The sequence below is a fragment of the Schistocerca nitens genome, chromosome 1 (assembly GCF_023898315.1).
Source record: "Schistocerca nitens isolate TAMUIC-IGC-003100 chromosome 1, iqSchNite1.1, whole genome shotgun sequence".
NCBI classification, from domain to species: Eukaryota; Metazoa; Arthropoda; class Insecta; order Orthoptera; family Acrididae; genus Schistocerca; species Schistocerca nitens.
In genome coordinates this window covers 167,375,351-167,391,772 of record NC_064614.1, presented here as the reverse complement: position 1 = coordinate 167,391,772, position 16,422 = coordinate 167,375,351, and the positions used below count along the sequence as shown (strand labels likewise).

Below are 16,422 nucleotides of genomic sequence, written 5' to 3'. Positions count from 1 at the left end.
ACTGATTCCCAGTCCAGTGCCTTATAAGGTAATGTTTTCATTGCATGCCCACGTCAGCCTTCAGATAGCGGTGTCCCAAACTGAGCTTAGCTGCAGATCTCTGTAACTTGAATGCTGTCACATATTTTTATCTCTATTGCTTCTTTCATTACCTCATCAGGTTGAGGCGGGTGTCCAATAAAAAAACACACTATGTCATGCTCGACTGGGCATAGACAGTAGCCTGGTCATACAAGGATGGTAGCAGCAACCACATAACATCCTTCACTTGACACTGGTCGAAGAGCACTCATGTGAAAACCCATTGATATTTAACCACATGACAGACCAGAAGTTTGAGAAAATTTTATTAAGTGCAATTAGTTACACAGCTACAATTATGTCATTATGTTGCACCTATCCTATAAAATAATGAAGGAATCTTGAGAAAGGAATATGGGCAAATAAACTATCTGTATATGTATTGTCCAATCAAATTTTTAGCCATTATTAGTGCATGTTATTTAATGTAGAGAGATGTATAGCTTTCTTTTCACAATGATTAACATGTACATGCTGTTTCACTAAGTCCTCAACTACTATAAAGAGGGCTCCAGTACTTTTGTTTCATGATAACTTGACTTATTGGTTATAACACTATTATGAAAAGAACTGTCTGCTACTGTCATTATTCCATCCTGGATTTTCTATTGTGTGGTTGCACAACAGTGATTTAAAAGGACGATATGGTAATGAAAATTCATGCAGTACTAATTCAGAGTATAATGATACAGTACTCTCAATTTTTCTTTATTAGATGTAGCCGGTGATTGCGTTACAGCCATCAGTTGACAACAGCAGTATTTTTAATGCATTTTCATTAATTCTGTTTTTACTGCCATATTCTACCACTGCTACATGCGTACTTTCAAGTTATTGATGGTAAAAGTTCTGGATCACAGATTCTAAATGTACAGTATATTCCAACTATTATATTTACTTAATGATTGGTTTGACTGGCATGTCTACACTTTACTGACGGAGTGTGTTTAATTTCTTTGAAGAGCTGTAGGTGAAAACCGTGTATAATTTCAAACAAGCTGATGAAACTCTTTGTGATAAGACTAGATGTCATACAAATCAACTTGGAATATTACTGTCTTGTTTTCAATGTTGGTGTTGCAAAAAGTAAATGATAGCAGGTGGTACATAACATATGGGCTGTGTCTTACAAGTGTTTACAACAATGTAAATAATTTGTATTCATGCAGTTTAAAAAATTCTATGAAACATGCACAGAGTACAAAATTTTGTTGGTAGTCCATGCTTCAGTCCTCTTAAAAAATGAATGGTATATGCAAACAGTTTCTGGTGCCTACTTCATGCACAGGGAGAGTACAAAAGATGTATTCATATCCTGTTTACAAAGTAGCAGTTTCCATTTACTGAAACACCTTTATATTATTGAACATCTTGTGAATGGTTATGTCAGTTAGAAGGAAATCATTTTTAAAAGACTGGAGGACCTAAACATTCTTACATTCATTTGTAGTGGCTTAGAAAAATTGTATGAAATTCAGACAAGTTATTCCTGGTAATGATTCCAATGAAGAGTGATATTTGGGTCTTCAATGTATGAATAAACATTCCTCCATATTTTGTGATTTTGTCTTAGTACCTGTTCATAAGATGAGTAAAATTCAAAATGACTTTTCACTTATTCTTATTAAAGTCATTAATAATATGTATAAACCAACTACACAGGTATTTTTTCACAATAAATGTACTTCTGTGCCTGTTACTGCCACAACAGGCCATGTGTGTTCATTGCAATGGTACAATGTACAACAGCAAGGATTTCCTCGTGCAACTCTCACAAAAGCTTTTGGTTCGCTACAAAGAGATAATAGCCTGGAACTTGATCCAATAAAGCTAGTTTATTGTAAATGTAAAGCTATGTGTAGAAGAATACAGTTGATGTGTTGGAGAAGTCTTTCACATACAATCTATTTGAATCAACATGTGAGAGAAGACACCAGCATGCAGTGATATGTATGTTGGGGGTGCCTGGGGTGCTAAGAATGGTCACAGATGTCAAAGACAAAATCCACAAAAAGGTGAAAATATGCGGTTTCTAACTTCTCTTAAATGTTCTGGTTATCCAAAAGACAACAGGCAAATTTAATGATATATAATGTTACACACTTTTGCCCTAATAGCTAACTCTTTCCATTGCGTGATGGGATTTACAGAGCATGAAGTATAAGAGAATAAACAAGAAAATAAAATAGTTACCCAGAGTTTTCATCAAAAATAAAAATTATGATGTCTGTTAAGGAATAAAAATATAATTATGTTTTTGAGTAGGGTCACCAGTCTGCAACACTAAACATCATACTATCTTAATAAAAAGTAAACAGATAGTCTACTTGTGACATTACATGGAGAAAGAAGGGCTGATTCACAAATCTGGAATAAAAAATATTACTATGAAATGGATACTAAACAGACCAATCAGAAATTACAAAATGGAATCCATGCAGTTAGTATAAGCATTCTCTTGGTAACATGGGTAAGGAAATCACTGAAAGGGTCCAAGCATAAATACTTTATTACAGTGCTGTGCCTGGGCCTTACTCTTTGATAGATGGCTTCCGCTAGTAGTGAGCGATAATTGGGAGACGGAGCGTGAGTGTCCAACCACTTAACAATCACCGACAGACAACAGATAAAACAAAACAAACACAAACAAATATAAGTTAAAAACTATGCTGTCTAAACAAAAATACAGTAAAGTGTGCTATGTTTAGTGTGCTATAACATAAGATTCAATGTAGAGACTACTAACAAAAATTTGTCAGTATACATTTAAAAACTGATTATGCACACAGTTTAAATGACAATTGTTACTGCCTTGACATCACATAAGCTACGTTTTATGAGAGAAGCAGGATAAATGCAGTGCAATAAAATGGAGCATGGAAAGAAGCCATTAACATCTAAAGACTGACAACCAAAGCAAAGAAGAGATGCTGCTGTGATTCTGTGATGGGACTGTGACACATCTGCTTACAAATATCAGCTAAATTTCCCATTCGGAAATGAATGTGCAAGGTGTAATGTAAACTCTGCTTTGAAATTCAGCCTTTAAGTGGTGATGACTTCATTACTCGCATGTGTATGATAATTTTGTTAATTATGTTGAAAAGAAAATATTGTTAGCTTCCTTCTGGAATTGTATAGATATTTATATCCTCATTTATTAATTATAATAAAATGAGTGATAATGGTAAACTTTGCCAACACGGAATTTAAGAAGCAGTATAAATTGTTTTAACTTGATTTTCTCCAACCATTGACACTCTTGGTTTCCCCTGTCTCAAAACTTGAATCATAAATAATGGAAAACATGAGCCATAACTAACTAGTTTTGTTTGCCTGAGAATGGATTTATATGACTTGAAAACTAATAAGCGTATACCAATACCAAATCCTACGTGAGAAATGAGACGTCTCCACCTTCATCATCTCTGCATCAAGTGATATAATAGTGAAACAACATCTAATCCATGCTAACTAAACTGATTTCTGAGGTAGCTTCTTGTTTACACAGTAACTTCATTCATGTCGGACCATTCACGAATTGTAAAATCATTGACCAAGCATGACTTTCAGTCAAATCTTATGATGAATCATATTTATTTATTCGCAATGGAAGATATCAAGGTACCATGATAACTGACTACGTAATTCACTTTGAAGATCAGAGGAAGGCAACAGCATACCATCTCCAACAGCAACATGTCTAGTAACAGAAACATGTCTAGTAAAGTGCTGTGGTGTTCAAACTAGTATTCAAATTGATGACAGCTTTAGTTTTACAAGGAAAGTGAGGTGGTAGGAATAAAAAAAAATATTTCTTATGTTCTGCAAAGATGGATGTCATCTCAACAGTAATGAGCCAGCTATGGATCAAAAGGTCTCAGGTTCTTATCTCAAGAGAACATGGCACCAAATAAAGAGAAAGAAAATTGATTAAAGAGTTATACCTTAATAAAAGGGAAGAGTGAGACTTGATGGAGAACTAACAGAGTGAACAGGAATAGGAAGAAGAGTCAGCTGAGAATGTTGCCTTTCATCTACACTGTTTAACTCCTGTCTGGAAGAGATTATAGGAGAATTTGTACATGAAATAAGAGTAGTATGTGTAAGAGAAAAGAGTGTGGACAATACATGGTTTGCTGATGATGTAATGGTGGTGGACTCTGCGAAGGTCCTTACTGAAATGATAGAAGATCTATAAAGCAAATGCAAAGACTTTTAAATGAAAAGAAATAAGAAAAAGTGAAAATTCATGATAAAAGAGAGGGCCAAAACTGTGACAGGTGGGCAACAAGTAGAGCTGGCTGCAGAATTAAAATACTTGGAAAATATTATGATGAAGGACCTAATATGTGACACAAATGTAATATCAAGAATAGTGATAGCCAAGGAAGCATTTAAAAATGCTGTGTAAGTGACTGACCAAAAATCTAAGGACAAGATTTGCCTAATTCTATATATGGAGCATAGCTTTATATTAGGCAGACACTTGGACACTCTGAAAAGACAAGAAAAGAAAAGTAGGCTGGAAGAAGTGCAAATGGGGTAGGAAGGAAACTAGAGGCTGTGAACTGAGAAAACAAGATAAGGAATAAGGGGGTGTTTCAAAGAATTAGGGAAAATGGACACCATTTAACACAATGTAGTAACTTTATTGGTAGAGCAAATGGAAAATACAGATGTACCAATACACATAACAATGCACACGTCCAGTGAGGGAAGTTGTCGATATCACAGGCTGGAATATGAAATTCAGTAGATGGCAAACATAAGGCTGCACTGCTTACGGCTCAGACAGTTGCTGATATACTACTTTGCCTCTACACAGTGTACTACAACAGCTGCTGCTGTTTACTTGGACCGATTTAGACTTGTGTTGGATTGTGCTGCCATGCTTTCTGAATTACTGTACTAGGTGATTACAGTTATAGACCTGTTATCTGTGCTCCCCAAATTGGAACAGCACTTCTGTATAAGACTTCTAGTTAATAAATGGTTGTTTCCAACCATTGAGCTTAATATTATAAATTCAATATGCGTGCATCATGAAATAATTGGGCTTGGATTTATATTAAATTCAATCATAAACAACAGCTTATATTACAACATCTACAACTTTGCTTCCACTGTTTGGCAATAGGTGGCAACAACGATACATAGTGGTCGAAAGAAACAGATCGCAGATGTCAGGCAGTTAGCTTGGACCTCAGTCAACATAACCTCATTCAAACATTAGTCAATTTGTGTCTGCGTAACAAAGTTGTTCTTGATTGAAAATGTCAGTTTACGAGCCTAATTCTCAATATTTGCGGGATGTGTTTACTGTTTCGTTTCAAGAAAACAAGGGCTGAGTCTCATTGAATGCTCTGAAGTACATATGGTAAGGACGCTATTAGTGAAGGAAGATGTCATGTTTCAACAATTCAAGAACAGTGATTTTAACGTCGTAGACCGGCATAGAAGTGGAAGAGAGAATGTTTTCGAAGATGCAGAATTGGAGACATTGCCGAGTGAAGACCTGTGTCAAACTCAAGAATAATTGGCACAATTAGTGGGAGTGACACAGTAAGCCATTTCAAAATGTCTCAAGGCTATGGGCATGATTCGTAAAGAAGGAAATTGGTCCTGTGTGAGCTGAAACCAAGAGAGAATGAACGGTGTTTGTGTGTTTGTGAACAGTTACTTCAGAAGCAAAAACGGAAGGGATTTCTGCATCGCATTAGATTGGATTAGATTAGATTAATACTTGTTCCATAGATCATGAATACGACACTTCGTAATGATGTGGAACGTGTCAGGTTAATAAAAGATGTCTGTACAAGATATTACATTACACAAAATATTGAATGACACTAATGTTTTAAAAAACGAAAAATGGGTTCATTACAACAACCCTAAATGCAAAAAATCATGGGGATATCCCAGGAATGCTTCCCCAGACAAACAGAATATTCACGGCTCCGAGATCATACTCTTCATTTGGTGGGACCTGCTTGGCGTCGTGTACTATGAGGGATTAAAACCAAGTGTAACAATCACAGGTGCTTGTTATCGAATGCAATTAATGCGTAAGAGCACAGCATTAAAAGACAAACGGCCGTAATACAGTGAGAGGCACGATAAAGTGATTTTGTAGCACGACAATGCTCGACCCCACGTTGCAAAAGAGGTCAAAACGTACTTGGAAACGTTATAATGGGCAGTCCTACCCCACCTGCCATATTCTCCAGACATTGCTCCCTCTGACTATCACCTATTTAGATCAATGGCATAAGGCCTGGCTGACCAACACTTCTGTTTTCATGAAGAAGTCACAAATTTGATCAATTCACGGATCGCTTCAAAAGATGAACAATTTTTTCGACACGGGATTCGTGCATTGCCCAAAAGATGGGAGAAAGTAATGGCCAGCGATGGAAAATACTTAGAATGATAAATGTGTAACCACTTTCTATCATTACAGCCTCAAATGTTGGGAAAAAAACGGCGGAAGCAAAGTTGTACACCTTGTAAGTTCAATGAAGAACCATTGTTGTTTGGCCTTTGGACTAATAGATGCTTTAATCTATGTTACAGACAGGTAATTTGTGTTCAATAAATGTTGTTTGTCTTAAAGTGAGGATTACAAATAGAAACAACATGGGAAAAAAGAAAGACTGGTTCAACCACATAGTGAGAAGACTGTGCTTACTCCAGCAAGGAACTGAAGGATGGCAAAGGGAGAAAGAGGGAGGGGAAGAAGAACACACCAATTAACAGACAGTGTCTGGGAGCAATAACTACATGGATCTGAAGAGAAAAACACAAGTCAGGAAGAGCTGGAGAAGTATGATGCCTGGACCTGCCACATACAATAACAACTATAAACGCCATAGAACAAGACAAAAGCCCACATTTTAAGTAACATGTAATATAGGTTATATTCTGCTTTCTATAACTGTAGTAAACTTCTTATTTAGATGATGAGCATTTCAGTTTATTTAGAGAGAGGGAGGGGGGGGGGGAGGGGTATGAGGTGTGCACAAATAAAATGGTATGAAACAACACTGTGGATATAACAGAAGTCTTTATTCAAAAGAAATCACCAGAGGCCTGAGCACACTGTTCCACTAGCTAAAGAACACTGGGAGGGGGGGGGGGGGGGGCGCAGTCCTCCATTGTGCAACCAGTTCATCATCTGAGGTGAAATGCTTCCCTCAGAGATTTTTTTTTTAGAGGACCAATCACATGGAAGATGCAGGCCAACTTGTCCAGGCGGTACAGCTGATGCTCAAGCTGCACTCACTTGAACTTGGCCATAACATTCTGTGTGACCTTGGAGATGTATTATTAATGTGAAGCAGAATCACTCCCACCATGAGCAACCCAGGCCATTTGCTCTTTGGACTTGCGTAGGTTATGGAGAGTCTCACTGTCATGTCACTGTTAATGGTTTTTCCGTGTTCAAGGAATTCGAGTATCAGACCTCAGATGCTAAAAAAGACAGTGATTGTCACGTTGACTGCTGAAGGCACTGTTTTGAAGTTTTTAAGGGGAAGTGATGATGCCTGCTTCCATTGTCTAGATGCCTCATTACATTATCCCAAAGTGGCATATGCAAATTTAAAATGATTTCATTGTTACAGCATTTTGCACCTTTCCTTTTGAGTGCGCATAGGTTTTCATGTTGTGTGGATGTATGATATGGTGTCCTGAGATGTGACCACCATATGTTTTGTTATCTATGGCTGGGGAAGCATCTGCTATTCATTTGTCTGTATGTGGGTGTGTGTGTGGGGGGAGGGGGAGGGGCAAATATTTGTTTTTTAACAGCGTATGTGTATGTGTGCGTGCGCATGCACTCACACACAGTACGGAGATATATGTCCTAACTTGCCTGCACACACATTATTACTTCGTTAAAGCTACTTTACTATGACTCTGTGATGGGTGGTCATGAGCGGGTATTTTGACTATTTTATGTGATACTGTTTTTGCAGTGGCTGGAGGGATTGTTATCTATCTATTAAATGTTTTCTTAGTTTAAATAGTGCTTGGTTGCTGCTGATGATTTTAAGTTGTATTAATTATCTGACAAACTAAATTTCATTGTATTAAATATAACTGCTGCCAAAGTTTAACTAAAGGCAACAGAGGTTTTTGAAATTTTTGGCCTACAAAATCTTAATGGCAGGCATTCAGACATATGGTATTGGATATACTGTGCTAAAATGGTTCATTTCATATATGATAAACCAGAAAGAGGAAGCAGGAAGCCAAAATAAATTAAATGGTCATAGTAAAAAGTGAATATCAGATGCACAAATAAATAAATAAAAATAAAAAATAACATGGAGCCCATCAAGAATCTAGTCTTGGAGCAATTGTTTCCCTCCTAAACATAAACAACTTAGATCAGAACACAAAGTCACACAGATTAATATTCTGTTACTAGCATCCTTCGTACCATTGGTACAAGAATCTATACATACAACTAGAGACCAACAAAACTGCTTGACTGAGGGAAGAGATTTGAGGGAGTTACATTGTTAATAAATATAAAAAAAACACTGGTGTGGTGTGGACGGTGTAACTTGTAACATTCATGGGTCAACGAATTTTGCTTGAAGCATGTCCTCACTGAAAATTTGTGATGCACATGGCTTCAAAATGACTTTTTATGTCATAGTTTAGGGTCCACGTGTAGTTCCCCATGAAAGAAACTGTGTATTCCCCTTAATTCCACAGAATTCTTCAGCATGAAATTATACTCTGGGATAATATAATAAAATGCCACCCAGCCCAGACATCATCATCTCTTACAAATTAACTGAAAGATCAATGTATGTATGCTTGACTACCTAATTCTTGCAGGCCCGCTCTTTCAAAAGCATAATCATCATAGCTTCCTGTATATATGTTCTAAAAAATTATAAATAACTGGGGAAAAAATTCAAAATTTAAGACTAACTTTTATATCAATGAACATGATGTAAAAACCCATGTTCTTTGTCCATTGATTAAGAACATCAACTATTAAAATTATGATAAATATATTTTCAGTGGTCTTAAATAAAAAGAGGACTTATTTCTTCCAAGTCACTGTTTAATAGAACATTAGATCATACATTTCACTCAGCAGTAGAAATTTTGATTACATAAAATATGATAATTTTAAACATAAAAGTCAAAAATTGTTACTGCAAGATCTTCATGATGATGTTAAAATTCATTTATTTTATTATTGTGATACGAATGTCCAACTTATGTGTGTGTGGGGAGGGGGATGGAGGGGAGGGGCAGGTTCATTGCACTATCAGATAAACAGCGATCATCAGTAATTCTTTTTTGCATAAATAAATAAGAGAAGTGGAGATAAGATGTATGCAGAGCGAGAAGCTGCACTACAAATAAAAGATGTTTTGTGAACTTTTAAGTCTTATCTTTTATCTAACTAATGACTTTTCTAAGAGCAACAACATTTTGCATGACTGTCTATTTAAGTAATGTATAATATTATGCTTCACTATTTGTTTCTTATGCTATGGGCAGAACTTATTGCTTTCCTGGGTGTTGTACTTATAAAACAGAGATAAAGTGTTATGGCTCATGTTATTCAATAGTTTATACTTAATTATATCCACCATAAAAGGTGATGAAACTATGTAAATATAGATTCAAAAGTACAAAATTATTAGTATAGTTCTACTAAAGAGACATAATAATTTTATTCTTTTGAATCTGTATTGGACTGGTTAACACTGCAATTGTACAACTGTAGGTAATTCTGAGTATAACTTCAAGTGTTAGTCATATTACTGCTGACTGATAATTAGAAAACTAATCAGAATGTTAGTTCTTAACTATTAAAATTCAGTAAGAGTTGTGTCGTACCCCATCAAATATATCCAGAACCTCGTCCCACCACTGAAATTTAGAAAAAAGATTAGTCACATTAAAACTGTGAATCTGTCAGTAAACACATATATTACAAACAAACAATTATTTAGGACTGTGAAGACATTCCTGTTATACAGAATTCGACTAAGTGAGACTTCTAACAGAACAAAACAGAGCAATAAATATTTAAAAAAAAAGTCTTACTTGTTTTGCTTCACGCTCTGATATTGATGAATGGCCTGGTTCATAATCCTCTATTCTTCCAGGTTGATTTTTGTATATTTCTGTCGCATATTTGATTGATGAAGGGTGAGGAACATACCTAAGACAGAAACATTTAAGTAATGACATGGTAATTAACATAAGATAGCAAATATGTCATTTCTTATGATAAAATAATTGTATATGAGTTCACATTCTTTCCTTATGTACTCCGGTTTTGAAGAAATTTACTGTGTTATGATTTCACAATTGTGGGAGTGAGATGTGTCCAAAACAAACACTGTAACAGCTGTAAATTAGTCTCCCTCGTACAATACAAAATAACAGTTTTTTTTTTGCTAGTGATAGCTCTCATTTGAAGTACAGACACACAATGTGATCAATAGTATCTGGACAGCTGGCTGAAAATGACTTACAAGTTCATGGTGCCCTACATCGGTAATGCTGGAATTCAATAAGGTGTTGGCCCACCCTTAGCCTTGATGACAGCTTCCACTCTCACAGGCATACATTCAATTAGGTACTGGAAGGTTTCTTGGGGAATAGCAGCCCATACTTCATTGAGTGCTGCACTGAGGAATGAAACCAATGTTGGTCGGTGATGCCTGGCATGAAGTCTGTGTTCCAAAACATCCCAAATGTGTTCTATAGGATTCAGGTCAGGACTCTGTGCAGGCCAGTTCATTACAGGAATGTTATTGTTGTGTAACCACTCCGCCACAGGCCGGGTTATGAACAGGTTCTCAATCATGTTGAAAGCCATAATCGCCATCCCCGAATTTCTCTTTAACAGTTGGAAGCAAGGAGGCGCTTAAAACATCAATGTAGGCCTGTGCTGTGATAGTGCCACGCAAAACAACAAGGGGTGCAAGCTCTCCCCATGAAAAACATGACCACACCATAACACCACCACCTCTGAATTTGACTGCTGGCACCACACAAGCTGGCAGATGAGGTTCACTGGCTACTTGTCATACCTACATCCTGTCATCGGATCACCACATCGCGTACCATGATTCGTCACTCCACACAACGTTTTTCCACTGTTCAATCGTCCAATCTTTATGCTCCTTACACCAAATAAGGTGTCATTTTGCACTCACAGTGTGATGTGTGGCTTATGAGCAGCCACTTGACCATGAAATCCAAGTTTTCTCACCTCCCACCTAACTGTCATAGTACTTGCAGTGGATCCTGATGGAGTTTGGAATTCTTGTGTGATGGTCTGGATAGATGTCTGCCTGCTACACATTACGACCCTCTTCAACTGTCGGTAGTCTCTGTCAATCAACAGACAAGGTCGGCCTGTACAATTTTGTGCTATATGGGTTTCACGATGTCTAAACACTAATGAGGTCACTGATATGGAGTACCTGGCAGTAGGTGGCAGCACAATGCACCTAGTATGAAAAACATATGTTTTTGGGGATGTCCGGATATTTTTTATCACATAGTGTATACGCTAGGAATAAGGAATGCTTGCTGATTTAAAAGAAAATTATAAACATATTAGTTGCCTCTTCCACATGAAAACAACCACATTTAGTGTGGCAAAAAGAAGTTTTCTTGGTAATTCTTATAATAAAACAATATTTTTAGGATAACGTATCTGTGGATAACGGATATTATTTCAAAATTTTCAGTGTAAACAAGTACAAGCATCAGTTGATACTCAGCTGCTGCACAGTATAATGGAGGAAGCAGCTCCTTTTGACAAGCTTTTCCATACATTTTCCCATTTTTCATTCATACAATATTAGAAGGAGATATGGCTTATACTACCTATCATTCAGCCTTAGTGTGGCACGGAAATGCATGAGGTATTAAACCATAAAAACCCTTGGCTACATAGCAATTTGAAGAATATAACAGATAATAAACTTAACTTCAAATTTAATGTGAAATTGTGTCTACCTGAGAACTTCTTCTACTCCACAAACAAATTTTAGAATTTGTAATAGCATTAGTGTCTATGAATAACCTGTCATCCTCTACATACCACTTCTGAAAGGGGTGTGAAAATACAATCAGACAAATTACAGCTTGGAGAGAGACATGTAAGCAATGGTTATTTTCATTCAGTACCCAATAATGGGGACAAATGTTAACAAATGGTGATAATTTAAGTTACCCTCTGACACACAAAATTTATGTTCATTTAATCATCACACTGTATAGATCAAATAACAAAGGATGTTGAAAGAATGAAAGATAGATGTGACTGTTAGAAACATCTGTACACTGCATTAATGAGTATCTATAACTAAACTTCTATAACCTGCTAGAAGGGGGAAACGCTCTAATAAATGGCAGAACAGACATCCTCTTCCATGCACTTTGCAGTGTTCTGCAGAATATGGTTGTAGATGTAGATTTACTCTACTTTTGCCTATATTTGGCAATACTGACATAGTAAACCCTGAAAAAAAATCACTTTGTTTGGGGAAAATAACGCCGCTCCTGTAATTATATTGAATAGCTTCCGCTTATCTACCATTACTTGCTTAATACTTGCATAAACACACTGTTCAGGCTCAAATGCGACAGTATGGTTGCACACTTCCCATCACAAAATCTTGGTTGTTGTCACAGGCTGAGCTGTAGTGTAGCAGACCATCTAGGTTTGTCAGTGTCAACATTCACTCCATATTTAAAGGACATTATCATCAGCCACTAACAATTTTGGACAGAATCTGACGCCTGCAATTGGTACATTTTTAGTTTTTTTCTCTTTAAAGCAGATATGCAGTCAACATGAGAGATTTCTACTCACATTTAACACACTTATTTTACACAAGTACACAGCATATATGAGCTCACGAGGTAAATTCAGAAACACTGAATTACACAACAGACAAACTGGAAATAACTTTTTGATGGATGTTATGTACACATACATATGAAAAATACAAGGTGTATTTTAGTTCTTACTCACTGTAGATTATGAAAGAATAACCTTAAGTGCGTTAGAAAAAAAGTTGAAAAGAGACAGATGGAAAGCTTCAAATAGTTTTCAGTCGGGTCAGTAGTTTAAGAACACAAAAAATTCTATTTGATTTTTTGCAGAAATGCTTAGGAATTTCACTGAAAAATAACATGCAAGTTCATATATGCTCCATAGGTTTCTATGGTCTTACTTTGAGCGTGGCAGCGTGCTTGTGGTGAAATCGTTCTCCTTATTTTTGATTCGTCGTCGGTCAAGAGTCGCATATTTCGACGAATAGCCAGCATCGGAATCATATCCTCCGATCTCTGGTTCGGAGAGGTACCCACCAGGCGACGTGTATGGATAACGACCTGGAAACGTTCAGCAAATAGTAAAAAAAATTGTCTTCTTAAACACGAAGACATTAAAGAAGCTGTGAAACGAAATGTAAACATAAAAAATACCTCTGGACTATAGAAACAATGCTCCCTATAAGAAATCGAAAAAGAATATGCAATCTTCTTATGGTGTACATAATTGAATTTACGCGAAAGCACCAACTTCTAGCCTCTAATTGCATTACAATCTGTGACATTACAACCTGTTGAAATACTTGTAATTATTTCAGATTACGCAAACTTATCTTGTAATGGCAGTATTGCTTAAAAACTTACGGATTTCGTCCTTTTTTCAATAAATAATTAATATTTAGTCTTCAGTATAAAACACTACTCACTTACAAGACACAGGCTCAATCTTCTGTCAGAGGCCCCGAATTACACGCTTGTAACATTGGGTGATATTGCGACTTCAGTGTGAGAATTGTATGTATCATAAATGACGCAAAATGCGTTGGGCATGGAGCCATGACTATCTTTTTTCCTTTTTGTAAGCATTCTCTTATATCGGCATTTTTAGGTAAAGGTCGCGTGAGCAACAACGAATGCCAAACGACCATTGTTTATCACACGTAAACACAGTATATTGAAAAAACACTGCAGGATATTACTACCTGAATTTGGTTAACAGTGTTGATGATGACTGAAAGTTACAGGACCATTCATACATTCGTTCTTCATGTATCGTAACGAGTGCTACGATCCTGTATTCTGTGTCGCGGCATCGTGCAGTTACATAGTTCTGTATCGCGTCGTCTGTGTGTGTTTGGAAACCGCGCCGTCAAACGGTTCGCGCGCCAACCACCAGAGGCGCTGTGTTTTATGTATGTGTGTTTCGTTTTTGTATCTTCCGTACAAGGAGTTCGTGCGTACTTACGAGATAACGCTGATCTTTTTGTCCCTGCATGTTAAGTTATTTTCAACTGTAAGCTCGAAACAAGCGAACAGTCCGTGTATTCTTTGCCCTCTCCTGTGGTTGTGTTCAATAAAGCTAACGTCAATACTGATGGAAGGAATTTTTGTGTAGTGCGTTTCCGTCGATGAAGTACACGCAGGTTCTAACAATCGAACCTCGAACGACAGTCTGCCCAGCTTGTGCCGGTAATTGGTGATTCCGACGTCATATACCTGCATAGTACCACTGGACTGACGAGCGTTTACCGAAGACTGGCTGTAGGACTACCAGACTTTGCCCTTTCTGGCCACACAATCCAGCTTTGTGGTGTGCGCAGGAGGAGGCAAGTTTATTCTGGAATTTCGGTAGACGTTACCAAGTTTGCGCTGGTAGTAAGCCAATTAGATAACCAGTACGCCGCGGAAGTGCGAGATATAATTGCCTCGCAACCAAAGGCTAACTCTTACGACCAACTGAACTGACCCCGCGAGTGTCAGCATTGCAAGAAGAGTGACTCCGTCAAGTTCTCACTCTGGAAGATATTGGAGACACAAATCCATCGCAGTACTTGCGGCACCCAAGAAGTAAAATAGACGTGGGAACTGTTCCGGACAGCTTACTGAGCACAATATGGAGCAGTCGTTTGTCATCGCCTGTCAAAGGAATTATAGCATCACCGTCTGACTCAACACTGGACATCGAAGCAGAACTGGCCGATAAAATCCAGGACGCGATGACACCAACTCCTGTTAGCCCAGTTACTGCGCAGTGAGCTAGCGCAATGTCAGCTGTTTCGCGCGCAGATTACGACGCCGTGGCAGCCATGGGAGATGTACCGATATGTCAGATCGACGAACAGTTATCTCGATGCGACCCCAGCAACGACAGAAGCCAGAATCGATACTGCAGACGCTCGTGCAGCAGGTCATCGACGACATCTTCCACAAGTGAACCTGAGCAGCAAAGTATCTGCTGGTATCACCGAAAATTCGGGGAGCAAGCGACAGAAGCACAACTCGCTGCACTAACCCAAATGGCAAGGGCGCTCGGAAGTAGGTGCCTCCTCCAGTTGCTGATCTGTGTCTGCACGACTGTTTGTCAGTGATCGGCGATGGCTGGAAATATTTAATAGACACTCGATCCAATTTGTCCATTTACCTGCGGACTATGTTGCACAGGAAGCGACCAGCTACGTTATTCTGATTGCTGCAAACAACTCGGTCATAACAATAAACGGCACCCTGCGTTTGGAACTAGACCTGGGTTTAAAATGAGCTTTTGCCTGGCTTTTGCCATTGCAGATGTCGCCGAACCTATCAGCAGAGCGGACTTCCTCGCCAATTATAATCTACTGCCGGACATGAAGTATTCACGCCCACTTGACAACACCACAGGCTTAAGAGCGCCCAGATTTCGGTGGAACAAAGCCTTTCATACTGCCAAAGTAATACGACCTCTGGAGCGCCTAAGGAGGTAAGGTACGGCACTGTCCAGACATTTTCGGCACTAATTATATCATACGCTGAAAACTCATAATCAATAAAACTACTATATAGAGACGATTGATGGTCCTCCCACATCTTGAAGACTACAACCTTTGGCTTCAGATCATCTTAAAATTGAGAGAGCAGAGATCGACAGTATGATTTGTGAAGGTGCATCGCAGCCTTCCAACAGCCTCTGGTCCTCACCGCTACATTTGGTCCCGAAAAAGGATGGTGCATGGCGGTCTTGTGGTGACTCATCATCATCATCCTAAGTCATTGTCCTCATTCCTGAGTGTCATGATCCCATGAACCAAGCGTCTCCATCCCTGATAGTTGCCAGCTTCTCTTAGTGCCTGCTGAAGAGGTAGACCAGAGATGATCTTGATCTGATCCATCTGCTCGCTGCTCTTCCTCTTAGTCTCGTGCCCTCGATCTTTCCTTGCAAGACTATTTTCTCTAGATTTTCTCCATCTCTTCTCACAATATGGCCAAAGAAATACAGAATTTTTTTTGTGACTCGAAAAAAAGGCGTCT

At 38.0% G+C, this 16,422-nt stretch overlaps 1 protein-coding gene across 1 annotated transcript in view; it reads right to left on the bottom strand.

Moving 5' to 3' along the window:
- The window catches only part of LOC126234476 (serine/arginine repetitive matrix protein 2-like), an 894,711-nt gene that overhangs the window by 91,559 nt on the left and 786,730 nt on the right, over positions 1–16,422 (bottom strand). Inside the window, exons 13-17 of the mRNA XM_049943200.1 lie at positions 13,320–13,479; positions 10,165–10,282; positions 9,955–9,987; positions 2,617–2,682; positions 653–658 (exon numbers count right to left, since the gene is read on the bottom strand). Coding sequence (XP_049799157.1) covers positions 653–658; positions 2,617–2,682; positions 9,955–9,987; positions 10,165–10,282; positions 13,320–13,479 — 383 coding nt within the window. The remainder of the gene's footprint in view (positions 1–652; positions 659–2,616; positions 2,683–9,954; positions 9,988–10,164; positions 10,283–13,319; positions 13,480–16,422) is intronic.